The sequence below is a fragment of the Neurospora hispaniola genome, assembly GCF_033458365.1.
Source record: "Neurospora hispaniola strain FGSC 10403 chromosome Unknown B0T23scaffold_2, whole genome shotgun sequence".
NCBI classification, from domain to species: domain Eukaryota; kingdom Fungi; phylum Ascomycota; class Sordariomycetes; order Sordariales; family Sordariaceae; genus Neurospora; species Neurospora hispaniola.
In genome coordinates, this window is record NW_026944407.1 from 5,331,846 (window position 1) to 5,353,705 (window position 21,860).

At 52.3% G+C, this 21,860-nt stretch overlaps 5 protein-coding genes across 5 annotated transcripts; 2 read left to right on the forward strand and 3 right to left on the reverse strand.

Annotated features, from left to right (window-relative positions):
- Nucleotides 1–2,040: 2,040 nt before the first annotated feature.
- Nucleotides 2,041–3,921, forward strand: B0T23DRAFT_312337 (Ppx/GppA phosphatase family-domain-containing protein; the record flags this gene model as incomplete). The annotated part of the gene is made up of 3 exons (XM_062834682.1): nucleotides 2,041–2,153; nucleotides 2,236–3,672; nucleotides 3,732–3,921. 3 exons carry the CDS (start codon nucleotides 2,041–2,043, stop codon nucleotides 3,919–3,921), a joined length of 1,740 nt encoding a protein of 579 aa, XP_062696330.1.
- Nucleotides 3,922–4,120: 199 nt separating this feature from the next.
- Nucleotides 4,121–6,214, reverse strand: B0T23DRAFT_394250 (uncharacterized protein; the record flags this gene model as incomplete). Its single annotated transcript, XM_062838117.1, has 6 exons — nucleotides 4,121–4,272; nucleotides 4,332–4,508; nucleotides 4,566–4,919; nucleotides 4,976–5,317; nucleotides 5,371–5,479; nucleotides 5,540–6,214. 6 exons carry the CDS (start codon nucleotides 6,212–6,214, stop codon nucleotides 4,121–4,123), a joined length of 1,809 nt encoding a protein of 602 aa, XP_062696331.1.
- A 1,929-nt stretch (nucleotides 6,215–8,143) lies between these two features.
- B0T23DRAFT_100326 (uncharacterized protein) lies at nucleotides 8,144–8,805 on the forward strand. The gene has a single exon (XM_062831686.1). It carries the CDS (start codon nucleotides 8,366–8,368, stop codon nucleotides 8,741–8,743), a length of 378 nt encoding a protein of 125 aa, XP_062696332.1. The 5' UTR covers nucleotides 8,144–8,365; the 3' UTR covers nucleotides 8,744–8,805.
- Nucleotides 8,806–11,979: 3,174 nt separating this feature from the next.
- On the reverse strand, nucleotides 11,980–14,911 carry B0T23DRAFT_354728 (uncharacterized protein). The gene is made up of 4 exons (XM_062836138.1): nucleotides 14,154–14,911; nucleotides 13,922–14,052; nucleotides 13,595–13,864; nucleotides 11,980–13,538 (listed from the first exon to the last, which is right to left on the reverse strand). The coding sequence occupies exons 1-4, from the start codon at nucleotides 14,461–14,463 to the stop codon at nucleotides 12,147–12,149; spliced, it is 2,103 nt and encodes a 700-aa protein (XP_062696333.1). The 5' UTR covers nucleotides 14,464–14,911; the 3' UTR covers nucleotides 11,980–12,146.
- A 1,068-nt stretch (nucleotides 14,912–15,979) lies between these two features.
- On the reverse strand, nucleotides 15,980–20,193 carry B0T23DRAFT_100742 (DNA-directed RNA polymerase I subunit RPA2). Its single transcript, XM_062831687.1, has 2 exons — nucleotides 19,350–20,193; nucleotides 15,980–19,278 (listed from the first exon to the last, which is right to left on the reverse strand). The coding sequence occupies exons 1-2, from the start codon at nucleotides 19,827–19,829 to the stop codon at nucleotides 16,054–16,056; spliced, it is 3,705 nt and encodes a 1,234-aa protein (XP_062696334.1). The 5' UTR covers nucleotides 19,830–20,193; the 3' UTR covers nucleotides 15,980–16,053.
- Nucleotides 20,194–21,860: the final 1,667 nt, after the last annotated feature.

Sequence of the window (21,860 nt, forward strand, 5' to 3'; positions counted from 1 at the left end):
CGCAAAGAGGTGAAGTCGCAAAAACGACAAGAGCTAGAGGGGGAGGACAAAGTAGAAGTGGTGAGTGGTTGCAGGGACGAGCGGATGGAACTCGGGTCGTTGGACTCTGCCTGGATGCGATCGATATGCGATAGCGAGGGCAAGGGTCCGTCAAAAGTGGGAATGGATGTGCTATGTATGTGTATGTGTATGTATAAGTATAATGTATGTAGGTACAAGGCAAGGTCGTACAGTAGCTTCATCAGCCTCGGGAATCAGATCAGCCAGAGATGGAAAGAGGACGGAACGGACAGGGACAAGGGCTGGGGCATCTCTCTTGAGTTCCTGTCAATTCAGTTACATAGTTACCTCGGATATGACATCTCTTGTCTCTTGACAACCACACCATGTCAACAACATCCATGTCAACATATATACAGGTATCTATATATATATATATATATATATTTATATATAAACCCCAACATCAGCCAGTGGTGAACCAACATCGACGACCGACGACAACAACAAGTACAACAACAACCCAATCGTGTACACAACAACAACTCAAGGGTCCGTTGTCCACCTGTCGCGGCACGGAGGCCGGCTCTTAACTCTGACACTTGAAGCCCGCAGTGGAGTTCATGCCGGCGTGGAGTTGCGTGAATGTGGAGAGATGGAGGCCGCCGCTTCACAAGTGTAACCCAGCTTCGACGACAATAACAATAACAACACCATCACAACACCACAGCATCAATAAGAACAATAACATCGGAAGTTGAAACATGAGATCCAACCTGGAAGCAAAGGCAGCAGCAATTAGTACTGACATGGAGGCCGGCCGTCCGCGGAATCATCATGGCGTGAAGAACCGTTCAATAAAGGAAGTCCAACGCGTCGTGAACGCGATCCCAACGTCTTAGCGGCAGCTTGTGATTGGCCACTCACAAAAACAACCGACCATCCAGGACGCGTCCCATGTTGTCCATGTTGTTCAGTTCCCTAAAATGGATGACACAGAGCAAAGGACTCAAGAACCTCAGCGGTCACCCACCCACCCACTTGTTACCACGGCCAGTGATGTAATCTGCAGCGCTAAAAACTAAAAAGTCCCTAGTACTGTAACCTCATGTGAGCACTGCCGCCGGAGACAGGGTTTCTTTCTTTTCGATGCCGATTTCCATATGTAGTGTAGTGTAGTTCCTGCTGTCGTCGACTTTTTGAACTTTTGACGGATTTGCCGATTTACTTACCCATCCAGACCTGGGAGATGGAAACGAGAACAGAGGTGAAGGGAGGAACAGAATGGAGCAAGTGACGGCCAATCTGCGAAAAAAAGAGGGAGGGAGGAGGTGCAGCTGCACGTCGGCCTTACTCAACTTCCTGCCGTCTACCTAGTCGGCCTGTCAAATGATCGTGTCGCTGTTGTTGATGAATTGTCGCCTCATAATCCGTGGTGCCCGAGAAGGTTTGAGAGCGTTCGTGGCGTTACCATCAGAAGATGCGGCATCTCATCGATAAAATAACACTCGATCGCTTTGTCGATGGTGATGGAGGGGCCCGTCATGCCTCAGGCTCTTGTTGACATCAAACCTAAAGCCATAATGACGATGGCATTGGGCTTGGCACAATAACAAGACTGGTTAGCGATTCTCCATTTCCCGGCGTGATAATGCGTAGGCTCTTAACAGCCAGGATAAGAGCTCATTGCGGGGTCTGAGCAGAAGGTGGGGTCATGACTGGGGGCTTGGAGTGTTCAGTGCTTAGTCTACCCAAGGTACTTTATGTACACCACTGAGCTGAGCTGGGCAGGAACAGCCAGTGTAGCTCCAGGTCCTTCCCACTCTGGGTGACCTACACTACACTACACAATCCAGCAGCTTTGATGATTGGCCGAATCACAGCAGTGTGGAGCTTCCAGTCGTCTTGCTGGCCGACATTGGGCATCATCGGCGTCAGTTCCTTCACATGATCTTTGAACTTTGCCTTCTCTCCTTCCTTTGGCTTTCGATTTCAAGTTCCTCCTGGAGTGACATCTCAGCTCCTCAGTTTACCCAAAGGATGGCATCAACAGAATCAGTCAACTTGGTCACACTGGACAATCTCGACGAGGTATGGCCTCGCTGGGACCCTGCCGACTCGAACCACCTCTATGCCTTGGTTGATATGGGCAGGTAAGCTGGCTACAGTACCGTATTTGCATTTTTCCCCCTTGTGGTGTTCATATCCTGATTAGTTTTGTTATCTATTTCACAGTAATGGCATTCGGTTCTCCATTTCCGACCTCTCCCCGCCACAGACTCGCTTGCTCAAGTGTCTTTACCAGGAGCGAGCCGCCATCTCCCTCTTCGATGCCCTGAGCGAGTCTTCAGCTGGTGGCCCCCCGCTTTTCCCCGACAAAACCATCGCCCTTGTGGCCGAGACACTGGCCCGGTTCCATGCCATTGCTGTCAACGATTACGGCGTACCCCCCGACCATGTGACCGTCTTTGCTACAGAGGCCATGCGGAAAGCGGGCAACGCTGCTGTAATGCTACAGACCATCGAGGCCGAGGTCCCTGGACTTGCTATCAAGATTCTGCACCCCCAAGTTGAGACCCTGTTTGGCTCACTAGGAGCCAGATCGGCCTTTTCTCGTCCCAAGGGTCTCTTCCTTGACCTTGGCGGTGGCAGTGTCCAGATGTCTTATCTGGACACCACCGGTCAAGATGCCGACTATCACATCCACGCAGCACAGGTCGGCAGGAGTTTGCCTTTTGGTGCTGCTCGCTTGATCAAAATCCTCGAACACGACGATGCTGACTTCAAGACCAACGAGGTTTCGAAGCTCAACCAAGGTATGAAGCTGGCTTTTGCCAGGCTTTGCGAGACCTTCCCTGCCCTTGCGGACGAAGCCAAGGGTACACAAGGCATTGACATTTATCTCTGCGGAGGAGGGTTCCGAGGCTACGGCAGCATGCTGATGCACAACGATGCAATCTCCCCGTATCCCATACCAGCAATAGGCTCCTACAAAGTCACGGGCGAATTCTTTGCCAAGACCAGTCATATGCTCGAAGTGAACACCAACTTCAAGAAGAAGATCGTCGGAATGTCCAAGCGCCGCCGAGCCCAATTTCCTGCCATCGTCACGGTCGTTGAGGCTCTCATCTCGGCCGTTCCACGCATACGATCGGTCACGTTTTGTGCCGGAGGAAACAGAGAAGGTGCGCTCATGATCAGGCTGCCCCAGGAGATTCGCGAGAGCGATCCTTTGGATTGTCTCCAAGCCGAGGCATCACTCCAAAGCATTGTTGATATACTGTCATCAGCTCTGCCAGCTGACTATGGCAGCCCAAAAACGGTCTTTGGTCTTGGTCTTGGCCGCCTGTTCGTGAGCAAGATTTGGTCTGACATCGGCGTCGATACCCTTGACCATGCCTCTGCCGCTTTGCACAGCGCCATCACGGAGCACCCGGATTGTCCTGGTCTATCGCACGCGGCCCGGGCTGTAATGGCTCTGACACTTTGTGCAAGATGGGGCGGTAGCGTCACTCCGGCGGATGAACAGCTGTTGAACAACTTGCGGGCATTGGCCGATACTGTCAACCCGGACGCTGTGTTTTGGGCGGGCTACATTGGAGCTGTAGCTACCATACTTGCAAAACTGGCACCAACGGTCCAGGATGCTCATCAACTTGGAGACAAGGTTCAGTAAGTCGATTGTTGGACTAAACAGCTGTTTAATAGTGTACTGATTTTTCTGGTGCCAGGTTCAGATCGACCGTGGAACAGTCCGACGATAATAAGGGGTTTCAAGTCCGCCTCAACCTCCAGGTTGTCGAAACAGCTCTTCGAGGCATTGACACCCGAGATCTGATATCCCATTTCGAACAAGTCGGCTCGCAGAGAGAGCAAGATTCCAGCAAAAAGGTCATTGTGGACATAAGCACGCTTCCTTGATGTGGTAAGTTGTTATGATGCTGTCAACAGTGATTAGTATTATTCTATGTCCACGTCCATTGACATTAAGCCAAAATGCCATCCCGATATTGTTTCACTTCTGTAAGCCGTTCGCAGTCTATCATGCCCTTCCTTTAGTACCAAACGCCTGTATAGTCAGACCTATGTACTAGTGTTTCTTTGTCTTTTGCTTGGGGACTCAAGCTTGCTTCTTCTCGCACACTTTCGCTTTTCCCTTCCGAGCTGGTTTCGTTTCTCGCCGGTTTAAGATCAATTCTTCCCAGGTTATGACGTGTGTTTTTAGAAGCGCATCTTGTCTGTTGGATGGTGACCCTTTTTCCACTTCGCAATCTACTGAGATGTCAACCCAAGAGTGTCAAAAGGGGCAGGAAGGCTGATTCTTTGCTTACAGAAATCAAAACGCGTCTCCCAAGCTTTCCGAAACGCTTGTCTAACTTGATCGTTATCGAATGCATCTGCACTCTCGAACGCCTTTTCCACGGTTCTGAGCACTTCTGCCGTACGGAAGAGCATCGAGTATATCGTGACCATGCTCTGGAAGAGTTTATTAGTCTCCTCATGGAATGCTATTGCCACTCAAATTAGCATATTAGCAGGGGGGAAACTGGATGGGGTAGACTCACCAGTGCCAGGCAGCGTCAGGTTGAGCACGCTACGGTATGTCAACATCATCTGCCACAGAGCAGTCCAGACAGCAATAACAAGCGCTGAACCCATAGTGGACTCGAGGTCAGTTGTGATCTTGGTCTCCTTGGAGTTTGAGAACACCTTGAGCTGCTCCAGTATCTGCCCTTCGATTGGCCCTATCATCTTCCCAGCACGCTGACGCAAGAAAACCGACACTGGTTCAGGGTCGAAACCGAAGGGTACTCCGCTTACAGAGAATCGCCTAGCGGTCCAGATCTTTGCCACACACGCCACATACTGCGCGTTGTCCATCAGTTTGTGGAACCTGCCAGGCCTGGTCTGAGCAGAGCCTGTGTAGATCGCGTTAGTCGACGTGTTGCAAGGAAATCGGGGCTTTGAGGCTTACCTTTGACGTTCGCAACATAACGTTGATGAAACATCTGCTCATAGAGCAAGAGGAACTTCTCAAGACAATTCGGGAAATTTTCCTCGGTGTCGGCATGGACCTCCACATCACGTTTGCCCCAATCATAAAGATTCTTATCACTGGGACCCTCATCGGGGGCAATGCCTATCATATGATAGAAGCAAGGGCCTGGCCGCTGTTCGATGAACTCGCAACCGTGAACCAACAGTAATGCGTTGTCGGCGTTGGTGCAGTGGGAGATGAGGAGCTCAGTACGTTTTCCATTGCCCCAGGCCTGTTCGCGTTTCGGTTGACTCAAAACCTGGTTTGTCAATGGCCAATCTTCGACAAGGTCAGCTATTTTCACCTGGTACGATTTCTTTTGGGCTACCTACCAGCCTTCGTCCTGATCATGGTCAGAATTGCCCGGTTGCACACAGTATCAGGGCTCCCGACCTTTGCACTGAAGTCGACACAGCCTGGACAGGGACTTTCAGGCTTACACTTTTATCCTTGTCAGCGAACATCGTCAAAAATGGGATATCTGGGATTGAGTTGTCTTACCCTGGTCTTCTGAATCTTGCAAGAGAGGCACGCTTTGTTTTCCCGGGTACGCGCTGTCTCTTCAGGATTTGAGAGAATGCGCTCGCGCTTAGCAGCCTGCTTGCCAAGTCGGCTTCGAGATGAGGCCTGCGTCTCATCTACATCATGACTGTCGGGATCGGATAAATGAATATCGATGTCTTCAGACGTTGGATATCGTTGAGGGTCGAGATATTCGCCGCGCGTCGGCTGATTGAGAAACGGGATAGCAAGGGGACTGGAGGCAGCGGCAATAATAGTGCCTTCCGTCGTCTCGGGTTCATGATCCAAGGCCGTCCTAGTATACTGGTCTTGTGTTGCGGACGGAGCCGAATGAACCAAGGAGTCCCCTTCGATGGAGGTCTCAGTCGTGACGGTAACCTCATCTTGTTTACTATACAGGTCGAAGTCAAAGAACTCTTCTGTAATGTCTCTGGTTCCGGAAGAACTTTGGTCGGGGCCAAAGATATGCTCGGCAGCATTCGGTATTCCTGAGGAATATTGGTTGAAATCCTCGGTGACTTGTCCAACCTCTGGGTAGGACGGCTGGCGGTTAAGGTACTCTTCAGGATGACAGGGACCTGGACAATCATCTCTCTGGAAGTCGGCACTTCCATTGAAGACACGGGGGTGGAAAGGATGGTTCGCCATAGTCATGCCTCCCTTATGGGCTCAGGTGGTTCTGCAGTGTCTGAGGATGTGCCGTTAACTGTAGGTTGGTGCAATAGGAGCCGGCAAGGCCGCGATGCGGAGGCAACTAGGAGGTACAACAAAGCAATCAGAAGATCAGGGTGTTTCGGTGTGACAGAATCGAGCATGCGGTATCGAGGCAATTGCAGGCTATTACTGTATCCGACTCGGGATGGTGGAAACTAAGAGGAGAAGAGCGCGGGGGTCAAGTTGGGATGTCCTACGAGAGACTGTGCCTTAAAAGTAGCGCTGCCAGCCTTTCGTCGAAGCTCATGTGGAAAAGGAGGCTCTTTCTCAGAGTCCTCCTCACAAGCCCTCTGCGAAAGCAGGATGGAAGTCGGAATGGCTATGCCCCAGGCCATACTTGGTCCGTCTCCTGTCTCGGTCTGCCGTCTACAATCCCATTGGTCAATATTGTTTACTTTGGGGTTGCACCCTTCCAATGAGTCGATTGTCTCGACCGAGAATTGCGGTAGGTGCCGTCAGGGGGTTGGGGGGGTGGAGGGGATGTGGTCACTCGTCATCTCTTTCACCATGGCCGCAGGTCTAGCTTACAATCACAGGACAAATACGAAGAGACATGAAGAGTATGAGGCTTCAATCTCATCCAACGCAATACACGACTTGCTGCAGACGAAATTACCCCGAAGACACCTGCATATTCTGTCAGGAGTACTTCGCTGCAAACCGTGTTGGTTGGTATCGCCCACAATTCCCCGTCATCATTTTCCAAAGTATCTGACGGGCTCGTCGGGGTAGCTAGTGCCACCCCCTCCAGCTTCTGTACCTGCGTGGCATGCCTCAGGTGCCACGTATGATGCTTAGCTCCAATTACCTATTTGCGTACCTTGCGCAAGCGTGCAAAAAAACCCACTCATGACAATTACGGCGCACCGGCAGGCGGAAGGGGAGCAATGAAGTCGAGGTCAGGTTGGACTGAACAACTTCACCGCCCTTGGATCACCTCGAAGCACAAGCTTCCATACCGGTGCCTGAGCCAGATGTACACCCAGAATGATCCTTGTGTTCCCCGGTTTCTTTCCTTTCTGTTCATATGCCATGGCGCAGTAGTCACGAGCCCCAGATGCTCTACTAGCAGTTGCAGCCTAAGGTTGGGGTCGAACTTCGGCTCCCGGTTTGGACGAAGACGTCCCGAAAAGCTTAGTTGAAGCTGTCAAGACTGACTTACATGGTATGTCGTCATTAAGCCATGCCTGCTGCTTGCTGCAGTATCACAATGTCTCACATAACAACGAGAACGCCCTTGAAGAAAGAAGCAAAGAGGCAGTCAGCCTGCCGTCCAGATGCATCTCCATGTCAGTCACCTTCCGTCGGGCCTTGTCGCCGCTAGGCTTGGATGGGCTTGCGCATAAGGGCCTCTCTATTCACTCGTGGAAATACCCTTCGTTGTTGTCGAGGCTTCAAGGTCCCCCTGCAACTTGCGGCGTCGTAAGAAGTGGATGCGCAAGAAGGGAATATGCGGAGATAAGCCATCGCCATTTCTGATTGCGTACATACAGTCCGCCTCGATTGACAACGTAGAGTCCAGTATGTTACAATCATCGAGCCCTTTTCCCGGCACGTCCCGCATTTTTTGTCGTCTTCGATGACTTTGACTTGTCGTCTACAGTTAAACATGTCACCGAGGTCCGAACAAGGGCGGCTTGCAGGCATAGCGGGGCGTCTATGCAGGGTTGCATTGACGACGCACCGCTATCACTCACGTGTACATACCTAGCTATCAAACCTACAGCGCATCGTCACTGGTCAACTGGTAGCTGACTGGCCAATGGACTGACCCATGGGTAGCTGAAGCAAAAGTTCCAAGATGTTGATCACCATCGCCAATCTTACCACCGCCGGCTTATAGGTTCACGCCTTCGGAACTCGGCTTCTAGAAGTATGCCACTGTCACCTTTGACGATTCATGACCACCAGGCTTCGGTCCCGGGACAGCAACCTGCGCAACTGAGTATGTAGCTTGGATCGTACCATGGCGACAAGGGCACAGGGTCTGATCGGATCGGCGGGCGGTGTGACTGCTACCGTTCATCACTGACACTGAAAACATTTGTGAGTCCCTGGAAGACAAACCGGTCACACATCTCGTCATGCCTCATGAAGTTCTGGCCGCTGATGATCCGGAGAACGGGCACCAGGCGACGGGGTTGGGCTTGCTCTACTGGCCTTCTGATGAGGCGGACTTGGTCGCGACCCTTACCGGGCTTCAGAATAGCCTCCTCACGCGTCCTGACATGGAAATGTTTTGGGGTTCAACTGAGGCTTAAAAAGACGGTGAAGTTGATTTTCTCATTAAACTTGCATTGGTATCGTGGCGAAGCAGCTGAATTCCGCATGTGGTATTGCTGTTTCGCATGTAAGTCTGCTTGGCCGATTGGATGCCTTGAGCGGAGACCATGTTTTGAAGCCAGTCAGAGGCCATTCCCGAGGTCCGGCGTGAATGGGCCAAGACATTTGAAACACCGATTTAATTGAAGGTTAAGCAGCCGGAGGGGGAAGGCTGAGGCCTTGGTAAAGGAACGGCCAAAGAAGCAAAAGAAGGAAATTGCGGCGACTGCGGTGCAGAAGGGCGGGATACGCTAAGGAAACCGCAAGGAAGCTAATGTTCGTTCAAAACTGGCCCATTCCAAGTTCGTGATAGTTTCAGAGGCCATTCCAAGTCTTGGACGCCGGTCGAGCTCTCATTTGCTGACTTGGTTATGCATGTCCATGTAAGTCGATGGTTTGGGACTTCGGGTACCTGGACCTCGAACACTCGTTCATCACTCGTCCGAAGCTTTGTTCTCATTCGCCCTTTACTGACAGAGACGGCTTATCAGACGTTTCTATAGCGGGCGTTCGCGGGTTGCTGTCTCACAAGCCAAAGAATCACTAAGGTCAAGATGGTGTGGACTGGCGGGGCTTGTGAAACGTTGACGGCCTTTCCAACGCTAAACCAGTGATATCATCCACGGCGGGAAGTCTTTCCACGGCAGAGGCGGGAAACTTTTCAGTTCCAGTGATGATACGCCCTAGGAAAATCAGCAACGAACGGGCGGCGACACAAAGTTTTGGTGACTGGGCTGCTCTCAGAGACCCGTGCTGATCGTTGGGACTGCACAGATGTGGCGCAACGGCCACGCTGGGACGGCCGAAGACACTCGCACTTTTTCCATACCACACCAAGCCAAAATGCATCCCCAAGCACTTATTCGGCATCTCCTGTTTCTATTTCCTAAACCTCGCATGAAAAACTGTCAAAATTGGTGGTGTAGGTCGCTGATACGGGCAAGACGTGACGATGACCATGACGACGAGAAGCAGATTTCCAAACGCGCCAAGCATCTCCGCCCAGCAACAAAAGTCAGCGAAAGCAAAAGGATCTTCACATTTTCAGCTCACAAGCACAAACCGATGGCACCCGAACTTTCAAAATGCATTTCCAGTTTCCAAAAGCGGTAGACTGTCGTCGCATTACGTTCTCTTTTGGGCCTCAGTTTCCACACTCGACATTTTGGACCGCACACCTAGGCCACTTCGGCTGAGTTTTGGGAAGTTGATGTAACCCACCATTACTTCAGTGAGTGTCATCCCGCATGTTTCGAAACAAATCTGTTTCCGTCCTCACTGCCAACTGTCTTTTTTGTTTCGATCGTCGCTTCATTATCACAGCCTGCAATGGGTGAAATGTACACACCGGATGTCTCTCGACACCTGGGTGGACCGGTCCGTACTATCCGTTTCTTGTCAACGATGTCAACGATGCTCCTTATTTTCTCCCTTGATTTCACGGTCTTCAAGCGCGGTCCTTGATTATGATGCAGACACACATTGCCATTTCCTACCGGTTCACTGAGCTTTGGTGTCTCGAGGCGGCACAGCAACTTGGTATATCGACCTGGCATCAGGCTGAAGATGGAGGTGTCACCGGATGCCTCCGAGCAACTGCCCAACTCACTATCTCCCTTTTCCTTCGTGTCTTGGACGTGCCATCTTTCCGACCGCGGTTTACGATCGCGATGCCAACACTTTCGCACACCTACTGTCAGATTCAAGCAATTACCAGCGTACCTAGTTACGTACCTACCTCTACCTACCTCTACCTATCTAAGAAGTATCGGCGACAACCGAACTGAGTAGACTACACCCTAACCGTGAAACCAGCAGCACAACGAGGCAAAACAAGGCAAGACAAATCTGTCCAATACCTCGAGCCAGTCGCTTCACCGCTCAAAATCTTAACCCGCCCGACTTCATATGCTCTAATCCCGGGCTGGAAGTCCATTCTCCCCTCCTTCATTGAGGCAGTGGTAAACAGACGCCTCAGTCCGTCTCCCCTTTCTACCTTGTGCTCAACAAACTCCACGTCAACCGTTGTGCGGTGGCGCTATCTGGAGAGAAATGCAACTCACCAATTCCTGACACTCCATCGAAAACCCAATCTCCGAGGAGTGGAACTTCGGAATGTAGAGGTACCTACTAGGCAAGCTTCCTAATGGCACAGCAACGAAGTCGACTACCCTTACCTTGCAAACCACTGATTGCCTTACTTTAAAAAGTGTCTATTCCGTTGGTTGCCTCACATTGAAGATCTCCAACTTTCGACTATGTCTCCATGAGCTTCACTCCCTACAGGTAGGTAGGCACCTCGTCCTTTGCACTTACATCTTCCCAACAAGGTACATGTACCCACAACTTAACCGCCTTGTGTTCAGCCTGCTTGGTCTGTCCCCCTCATCAGCCAGTTCCAGTCATCAAACCACGTCAACACACATATCACCCGTATTCTTCAGAATAACCACCACACAGCCCTATTCTCCCTGGCTCTACATACATGTTTATGGTAGTATATGGTGGCTAGGTAGGTGAGGTAGTGAAATCCTCAACGCCCAGCCGCCTCACCTCACCTTCCATGAAGCCACCAACAACAGCAACGTGACGCCTACAAGGCGGCTCCATACCATGAACTCGAAGGGGGCTTTGTCCCGAGCAGTCCTGCCCTGCCCCGTTTTGGCTGGGGCTGGCGATGAATGAAGGGGTGACATGACAAATGGAAAAGGGATAGAAAACAGACAAGAGTACAAGAGACAAGTCTGGCTGGGAAGATGAGGCTCTACCCCCTTGCAGCAGTGGGCAGCTACCTAGCTTCGCCTCGAATTTTCCACGTGGATTTTCCTGTCATCCAAGCAGTTAGGCAGTCAGTCAGTCAGTCAGTCAGTCAGTCAGTCAGTCAGTCAGTCAGTCAGTCAGTCAGTCAGTCAGTCAGTCAGTCAGTCAGTCAGTCAGTCAGTCAGTCAGTCAGGCAGGCAGGCAGTTCCTAGCTACCTTATCTAGGTTTATCTTGAGTTAACGTCGAGGGGGTAGCTCTGAATTCTAGTGTCCAATAGCCACACAGTGTTCAGACTTTGCCTTGGTCATTGGTGCTTACCTACTACACCCTTGCCGCTTGCCTTGGCCGCCTTGTCAAGTTGTTGTCTTGAGGGCGGTGAGGCAACGGAGTTTCCAGTCTTGTTTTGACCTGACAAGGCGCAACAAAGTCTACTTACCTAATATATAGCTCCCTAGCTACAAGTTACATGGCTATACCCTACTATTCAACATGTCTTTGTCGAGAAATCATCGAGTGTCCTGGTGGTATCCACAACTGCAGACGAGCAGTGGCGAAGGAACGTGGACATGTTCAACTCGCTGGGGGTATTTGGAATTTCTGTCGAATCTCCTCACTGAATGATCACTGCCTTTCATTAATCTCAGCTACAATTACACCCTAAAGGGCCATTATCATCCCCATATTCTAACAAAAAGCCATACCCTTATTTTCCATCACCACCAATACAACATATAACAACTACAAGTCTTGTCAAAGAACCAAGCCAACACCTCTTGACATGATCGTACCTCAGACAACATCAAACCCACTCTCCGCTTGGCCCCAAGCAGGTAACTCCTCCTCAACTCTTGCCGCCCTCACCCTAGAACTGACCACATGAATCCCCAAACCCTCCACATAACTCCCATGCATAACCACCTTCCCATCCACCTTGACGATATTCACCACCAAGTTTCTCCTTAGAAAGGGTTCCACGTCCTTGGGGTCCAGACTCCTCAACATCTCCCCCTGTCCTAACCAATCTCCATCTTCTCCATATCCTTCGTCTTCTCCCCTGAAGCCATTGCCAACGTCACCTTCGAAGCCCACAAAACGACCACCGACACTTCTGCCTCCCGCACCTGCAACAACACCCTTGACCGCACCGCCAACGCCGAACCTCCCCGTCCCCATCACCTTCTCAACTAGCGCCTTTGTCAACGGCACAGTTCCCGAAACCATAACTTCATCCATCCCATCCATCTTACTCTCCCCATACCGCTCATCCGACGCAAAAACCCCCATCGACCCGACATGATTCTTGGCCGACGCCCACTCCTTCGAGTCCTTTGGTGCTTCCCCGAGAAACAGATGAATGAAGAACGGCCCATCCAAGGCTTGTTTCTTCACCCTCACATTGGCTAGCCACTCCCTGTATTGCCCATTACCGCTGAAGACCCTTCCGGCAGGTAGATTGCCGGGGACCTTTTTCCCTGGTCCTAGTCTTCCGGCTCGTAGTTCCTTGCGGTAGAGACTCGAGGGAGTTGATGGACCGTAAAGGCGGTTGATCGCTGCCATTACCCTTTCCCTTGCCCTCCTTGACAGTGATCGGCTCTGGCTGTTCGGTACACTACCCGACACTCCAACCAGCTCGGGGTAGGTGTATCCAAACCTCGTATGATCGCGGACCATGTCCGATGTCCAGAACGTGCCGTTCGCGTTAAAGTAGAATGGTGTCAAAGGGGTGGCGGCGGTCTGAAACTCGCCTCGAGAGGTGGTGTAGGATGCGATGTAGGCTTGCATGGGGGTGACGTAGCTGCTTGGGTACAGGGACTGCCAGATGGCGAAGATGCGGTCGACCATGGCGTGGTGAAGAAAGAAAATGGGGTCAAAGGAGGAGTAGGGGATGTAAGCCATGTGGCCGCCTTGAGCGTTGGGTTGGCCTAGTCCGCCGCCGCCGGCTAGGTTGTGTACAGTGTCATGAATGGCTTCGAGGGAGTCGAAGGAGCCATTATTGATGTAGGGTATCCAGGCGTTGTTGCTAAAGGTGCTGTAGTTGCCGTAGTTGGAGAAAAGAATGTAAAGACGTTGGCCAATTGAGTCGAGATTTTGGTCAAAGTTCACAGCCACGAGGGAGTTGTTGGATTGCGCCTTGTTATCGCTGGTAGTCGGGCTTCTGAGAGTAGTTGTCCATATATCCCACTGTCGTACACCAAATGTCAGCAGAGGTCGCTTCGCCAAAGGTGACTTGCACTCACCGGATCCTGAAGAAAGGCAGTAGCATTCAGCGGCTTGAAGGAGTAACTGAACAAGGGGTTGGCAATTCTCTGCACTCCATTGGGGCCATTCACATCCACGTACGGGCTCCCACCAACACTAAGAGGCAGAACGCTCTGTCCTGAAGGCGGGCTGGAGGCCCAATCCCAGTAGGGTATGCGGAACCGGAGAGCAGCCGCCTGGTATCGGTTTCGTGGTTCGCCCTCGGGCCACCATTTGGCAATGTTTTGGATCAGGTTGTAAAGTACTTGCTGTGACGGGTCTTGGGTCGGCAGGCGTCATTATCTCAGGGACAGAGAGAGACGTACCTCGTAGAGGGCAAGATAAGGACGATGCCATGTCGGGAAGAGGATCGAGGAGTGAGTACAATATCCTGTTTCCTCATTTCCGGGAGTAGGAGTCACACCGCCCCAGGTTTGGTGAGGTATGCCGTGTATCCCTGGTTGACGTTGTTGGTTAGCATGACAGAAAGCACACGTGTAGCGTGTCAGTAGACAGAGAAGAATGAAGAGGGGGGAACCTCAAGTGTAACATTAGTACCAGTAATCCCGTACCACGACACCGGCGATGACTGGTCGGTGAACTGCATCAGACTGAGCCCCAGGATATAGAGAGTCCATAGCTCTTTGTCCTGTTCCAGCTGACGGATTTCTTGTCGAGGTCGGATTGTCTCCCCACCCTCGGCTCCCGTTACTACCGGCACCGGTTCTTGCGAAGCGAGCTGGCGCTTTATGAGCTTTGCTGCGTCAAAGCCGTAGTCGTACGCGCCATATTGTGCGAGAACGGAGTGCGCAGCGAACACAGCGAGAGATAGCAGGGCGAGTGGTAACCGAAAGCGTGCCATTGGCATGGGTTGCGATGTGCAAGTAGTGTCAATCTCGGTTGTCGCAACGACTGAGACGTAGTCTTTGCTCAGAGAAGAACCGGTGAAGCGTACGAATGACTGACCAAGAAGGAGATTGGTCGAGAAAGATGTGGGCGAGGTAAACGTCCGTTGCGGGTGGGTGGGAGAGACCGGAAAGGAATGGGATGTTACCAAGGCGGTGATGAGCTGCGATTAGGGGAGGTAAATGGGTGTCGAAGTAGTCATTGACGAAGTCCTTGAAGGTCACGAGCCAGAATGGAATGCTGATGGTCGAGAATTATGGCACAGATTGGGACGTGACTCGAGTATGCTGATTAGGAGGAGTTGGCGAGATGGACAGATTAGAAGAAAAGAAGAGAAAAGAGTTTCTGGATCCAGAACAAAAAAAATCTTGAAGTACGAAACGAGTGACTGATTGCTGTTCCGATCACGGTGGACAGTGGCTTTTCTGATTGTCAAGCATGCCTTGACTACCGATCATGGCAAAGTACAGATTGTCGTAGTAGGCAAGGTACTCGACCCAAAACACCAACACAGCGAGACGAAGCAGATGGCTTGCAATCGCCAGTCAGATGGAAATTGAAGATGTCAGAGAAAAGTCTGAAACTGCCCGGGAAGTGGAGAGACAGCCAAGTGCCGTGGAGCCGAGCCGAGCGTGATACTGTAGTGACGATTCTATGGAACCTAAGGACGAGAACTTCCTCTGGAAGGAGCAGCGAGAGTGAAAATGGAAGGTACTTACCGACATAATTTCCACACCGGTTGACACAAGGAAGGTACATCTGGCAAGAGACTGGGGGATCCGAATGCCGTGATCGGAAGTCGGGCCTCAGAGAGGCAGGTGAAACCCGACATCGGCACTGAAATTGCTTCCTTCCTGGATGGGCGTGTTGCGTGTCAAGTGTCAAGTCACTGGAGGTAACTATCCGTATCAGCGTTGTATCCATTTCAGCTGTAGTGTGATCTTACGTTGGAGTGTCTCACCTGGTCATGGTAACAAACTGAAAGTATTTTGAAAGAAAAAGTCACCTCGTCGTGAATAGCTTCCTAATATCGAGTTCCTCACTCGGGGACAACACTTCCATTATGCTGCTAATCACATCACCAAACCCCATCTTCTTCAACTGCACCATCGTTGACACGCATACCTATCATTAGGGGTCACGGCAGCTATCCGATCGTGTTAAACACAATCTTGCGTCCTGGTGTCGTCTCCCGCTCTTGTGTTCAGGTACATCGTTCTCTTGTGCTACCGTCAAGTTTGCATTTGCCATCAAACCACTGCTCATAGCCATGAAGAATGACCTGTGGATGACGGGATTCAGCTCACTTGCGTCAAAGTCAAATCCACTCGAGTGTCCCACCACATGCTACTCCTGTTCATGGTTTCACCATGCCATGGGAATAAGAAAATGTCTGCCGGTATGACCGAAACAGGAGAGAAAAACATTCGAACATTGCAAATTACACTACCCTAACTTACTCCCATGATGCTGCTAAACACATAAACCCATACATAGGAACTTTTCTGTACCCTTTGACCAGACCCATCCATACATAGAACTCTCATATCTCTTAAGCCGTCAACATCAAATCACCCGCCTTCTTCCCTACCAACTGTCCCCTCCTAATCTCATCCTTCTTATCTACCTTGTACTTCAGCTTGATGCCCATAGCCGCCAGTTCCACATCCAAGTACTTGAGCGCACCCGGCACCGCAACGATGGTAGTGTTCTCTCCACCGATCCACTGGGTACCGCTGCCATCTTCCCAGATCTCTCCGTCAATCTGCATGAGATCGACATCCTCCATGTCGTCCAGCCTGACCGCGCAGTTCCTGCACCTAACAGTGCTGACGGCCTTGCGCTTGCCGATAAATGGCGACACGGTGGGTTGCGTGGAAAGGAAGGAGCCGCACTGACGGCACATCCAGCTCTTGGAGTAATCCGAGCAGTTGAGAAGACGGTCCTGAAGGAGGAACGAAGTACCGTGAGCGAGAAGGGCATCGCGCTCCATTTCACCGACACGGATACCACCACCCTTCTTACGACCCTTGATGGGCTGACCAGTCGTAGGCACGACGGGGCCAGTAGTACGCACTTGGTACTTGTCGTTAACCATGTGACGCAGACGCTGGTAGTAGACCACACCAATGTAGATATCCGCTTGGAACTCCTCGCCCGTAATACCCGAGTAGAGGGGCTCGTTGCCGTGGTAGTTGTAGCCAGCCTTCATGAGCTGGTGGCCAAAGTAATCGCCCGCCGTGTTTTGCTCGTCGAACTTGAAGGGGGTGGAGTCCTGCGCGAGACCGTGCAGGGCGCCAGCCTTGCCGGCTAGCGACTCGACAAACATGCCAATGGTCATGCGCGACGGGAAAGCGTGAGGGTTGATGATGACGTCGGGCTGGATACCGGTTTCCGAGAAGGGCATGTCGGTGGCGGGCCACTTTTGCGAAAGGACACCCTTTTGACCGTGACGAGACGAGAACTTGTCACCAATGACGGGGGAACGGGGAATGCGCAACTTGATGGAGACGGTCTGCAGGGGCTCGGTGCCATTGTCGGCGCCGATGACGCGGACTTCCTCCACAAAGGCGTCTTCCGAGTCCTTGTACCGCTCGTAGTGAGTGACGCCGTCGCGGTTGACGAGCTGGCCGTTGTAGTCGGCGGAAACGGTGTGCCACGCGCAGATGACGTCGCCCTCACGGAGAAGACGGCCGACGCGAGGGAGACCGTCGTTGTCGAGCATGTCGCGGGTGGACTCCCGGATGGTGCTGTTGGGCGCAAAGCCGAACATCTTGACAATGCTCTTGGCCGAGCGTGTCCTGCTGTCATCCTTGAGACTGACCTTCTTGGTCTTGTAGATGCTACCATGACCAAATCCTCTCTCGTGTGCCGACTTGTTGAGAATCATGGCGTCGTCCATGTCGTAACCGGTGTAGGAGATGACAGCGACGACGGCGTTCATGCCGTTGGGGAAGTTGTCGAAACCGTACGTGTTGTGCAGAGGTGCGCGGACAACAGGCGTCTGACCCGTCTGGAGACGGTACATCTTGTTGTCCGTACGGTGGGCAAGAGCCGTTGCTGGTGTACCCATGGTTTGCTTACCCATCTGACACTGGTACATGTTACGGGGAGACTGGTTGAAGTCGGAGAAGGGGGTCATGTTGGCGAGGATGGAGAGGATGTTAGTAGGATCGAACTCCACGTGGGTAGAATCCCCGGGGATGACCTCCTGCTCTGTGCAGGCAATCGACATGTAAGGCTGCTCCTGAGGACCGACAAAATCCTCCTTCTGCAGAGGGAGGTACTTGACGGGACGGACCATACGAGCAGGCTGAGAGGACATGTAGAGACCGGGGTAAGAACCGCCGTTGGAAGGAGGGACGTAGCCAATCTCGAGCTGAAGAGGTACGCCGTTCTCGCCGTTGACCTTCCAGTAACGGAGAGTCTCGGCGATGGACTTGCACTCCTCAGGGGTGCACCAACCGACGATCCTGCCATCAAGCATAACGACTACACTCTCGCTGGTGGCAGCCGAGGAAATGTTGACAACGCCGAGCTCGAAAGCCAGACGAGGAATGGTAGAGGCATCCACAGACTCCGTCATGATCTTGCACTTGTGGGCCAAATGGTTGAGAAGACCGCAAGGAGAACCATCAGGAGTGTGGACAGGGCAGAGGAAACCCCACGATTCGGGCAAAAGCTTACGGACCGTTGTCGTTTTGAGCTGGGCGAAGAAGGAACCACGATGCACCATGCGGAAGTGACTGATGAAACGCAAGAAGTTAAGCTTCTCGGCAACGACGGTGAAGCCGGAAACCTGCTGCAAGTCGAGACCGGAGGGAGACACAAGGTTGCCGGTAGACAAGAAGTACTCGAGCGACTGACCAATGTTTTCGTTGGCCCTGCGGAAGATGGCGATGGGGAAGTCCTTGAGGAAAGTGTCGGACTGGAAAGATACCGTGGGGTTCCTCCTGAGGTAGTCGCGAAGGGAGGCCCGGAAGGAAACGGTCAACAGCTCCTCGAGTCTCTCCTTGATGATCTGGCCGTAGAGGAAACCACCCAGGAGAATCTCCTGGTTCTGGACGGCATCGGGGTTGTCGACAGCGCAGTCACCGGCAACGAGGGCGTACAGCTTGCGGCACATGAAGAGCAGCATGTTGAACTTGTCGGCATCCTGCTGCTCGGTGACGTCCTGGCAGCCGAGATGGACAAGGACAATCTTGCGGAGGAACTCGGTGCCGACCTCGTAGTCGGACATGGTGTCGGGGACGCCGAGAACAACGCGGAACTTTTGGCCGAGGTACGCGCGAGTCTGGGTCTTGCTGTAAAGGCCGTATTTCTTGTAGGTGCGGAGGAGGAGTTCGACGCGGTCGGTCAAGAAGGTGTTGGCGACGCCCTTGGACTGGGGTGGGCCGACAAGACCCTCGAAGATTTCTCGATCGTTTGTCTCGACGAGGGCCTTCATGATCATCATGACGGGGATGAGGTACTCGTTCTTTCTCCACGAGAAACGGAAGGTGACATTGCCGTCGCTGAGGTAGTGGAGGACGTTGGTCTGGGAGGTCTCGTCAGGGCGGACGGATCGCATTATGATACCGTACGGAGTGTAGGAGGCGCCTCTGTTCTGGAAGCTGGGACGGACGATGGCGAGCGGGAAGTTTCTCCGGTTAAGGAGGAGCATGCGAATGAGCTTTTCGATACCGTTGACGATGAAGTAACCGCCCAATTCTTCGGACTCTTCCTTTCTTGCTACCAGCTGGGCAGGGGAGTTGTTTTGGAGGTGGCACTTGTTGGACTGTTTTTGACAAGCAGAATTGTTAGACATGGATGATGTAGACTGGGAATATCTCCGGTCACCAGGCTTACCTTGACCATGATGGGCATCTGGCCGAGCTCGCGCACAAACTCGTGAGGCTCGCCATCGTTAATGCGATACTCAAAGGTGGCCGACAGCTTGCCCCTGTATGAGACATGTCGTTCTCTGCACTCGGCCGGGAAGATTTCACGGTTCTTGGCCCAGCGGTTGGTGGGCGGGACCTGAGACTTTTGCAACTCGATGCTCTTGTAGCGGATGGTGAGCTTGTTCTTGCCCTGGGGATCAGCGCGCTCATCGCCGTCTAGGAATGTCTTGGTGCCAATCTCGGCCAGAGCGTGGTCGAGAAGGGAAGGCTTGCCATCGTCGCGGAAGAGGGCATTGAAGGACTCGATGTGGGGGTCGACGGCGGCCTGGAGGGCGGGATAGGCGGTGCGGTCGGTCGGGGGGTCTCGGAAGAGCTTCTCGCGGCGGACCTGGTTGAACTTGACGTCCCAGTCCTGGCTGGTCGGCTGCTGTTGTTGGGGAGCCATTGTGTGTTGGTGTGTGAGGAGGACTTGGGGTCCTGTCCTGGGGTACAGTATCTCGGGATATGCGGGTTGGTGTTTTCAAGGTGGATATAAAACCCAGAAGTATGGATGGGCTTTTGTCTGCTTTCTAAGCAGCAAAGTGAAGCGCTCCTTGGATTATTCCTTCATAATCTGCCGGCTGGGTATCTGGCGGTTGTCAGAGATATGCGCCGGGGGCATTGATCTCTAGAACGGGGTATATGGTTTAGTTTGTTGACTTGGACTGTTTTCCGTCCCTTCAGTCAGTCGCAGGCGTGGACACCGACCTTCAACTTTTCGAGCGCGTCACAACAACTGGAATTGAATGCGCCGCCCGCCCCAGCGCTGCATTGATTTTTTTTTCTTGAATTGTTAGAGCTTATCGCTTATCGGACCGCTGCCCCACAGTTCGATTTTGTCACGCCCGTTTGGATGACGCTAAGCCGGACAAGGAAGTACCAGCAGGGTTCTGATGGCCAGGGAGGTGCTTGGTGCCTGGCGTGTTGTGTGTGCAGAGTTTAAGCTGAGGATGGAGGGGAGTGAATGGCACGACGAAAGGAAGAGACACAAGATGTGGATGATTCAACGGGCACGCAGTGCAACCTCAACATGTTCCATCCCGGACATGTCAAGATTATTGTGCACAACAGGTGGTTCACTTCTTCCTGTTGATATCAGGCCCTTTTTGCACGCCACTGGAGTGCTAACAAGTTGCTTGCCGTGACGTTGTGACCCATGATGATGAGAGTCGGAGGTTCGTCAGTGGTTGAGCTCCACAGCAGGAGACTGTTCATTGGTCCAGTCATGACATTTCTTGAAGAGGAGAGAGTCGGCAGTCTTCCTCAAAATGTTGGCTTCTTCCAACGGCCAAATGTTTGCTTTTCAAGTCGAATCCCGTTGGTACACTAGCAAATTGCATTCCCCGAGAGGCCATATGGCGGCCGTCTTCGAGGCCTTACCTCATGGCTTTCCGGTCCCCCTTTCTAGGTACCTGTGGTAGGTAGTTCGTCCCTTTCCCGGCCGAATGAGAAGTGGACTTTGGACACTTTGAGTCGTTTCGGTAATTATCGTCAGCAGCAAAAGAGCTCATGGCCCGACCTGGGCGACCACTCTGCCCGGCCCTATCGCGGACTGTGTCAGTATCATTGAAGAGGGAGTGGCCGTCGGCCTATAAGTCAGTCAAACCAACGGCAATCTCAAACCCGTTCATCCCATTCAAGGCCGCAAAAACGGTTAGCACAAGTTGAAGTGGATCAAATGCCATCACTCGAATCTTCTTGCGTACACGTCCTGCATTGCATGTACGTACTACTTAGTCCTCTCCGCAAAATCTATGCAGCTGCCTGCACTTATGCACTGCACTCCCCCCTCACTCCGCACTCCGTCAGACGGGATGGTCGTTTAATCAATCACTGGTAATCTTGGATAGCCATGACTGGCGGGTTGTGGCATTGGTCGATGAGCCTGGGAGAGCCTCGAGCTGTGATTACTGGTGGTGGTTATCAGCATCACTGTTTGTGGAAGTACTAGATAGAGGTCAAGGCAGCAAGTATCGCGGACTGGAACTTCTTCCCTCCACTCACCAAGACATCTCTTAAGCCCGAGGCAAAGTGGCCCTGTCTCCTGGTAACCTTGATTGATAAAATAACACGGTCTGCTCGGGTTTCACCATGACTGTATTGAACTTGACGGGAAGCAGTTCGAGTCATCACTGTATCTCTCCTTGGCAATAACATTCCCTTAATGTCGCCTTCCACACTCATGTGATGGCTGAGGATTGATCTCACTGAGGTTGACACTTGACAAAAGTCCAAAGGGCTCCTTCCGTCATGGGCCTTGAAGCGTGCGTGGGGAATGGAACCTGCCCCGAAGCTCAATGGGCCAATCAGAAGAACGCAACTACCCCGCTGTTGCGTCTGTTGGTGGCCTTACAATACACCACCTTCCCGTCTTGATCCATTCAGGGTTCCTCTTGTACTGTAGGCTCAGTCTTCAGGTCTACTTACCAGCCCAGTC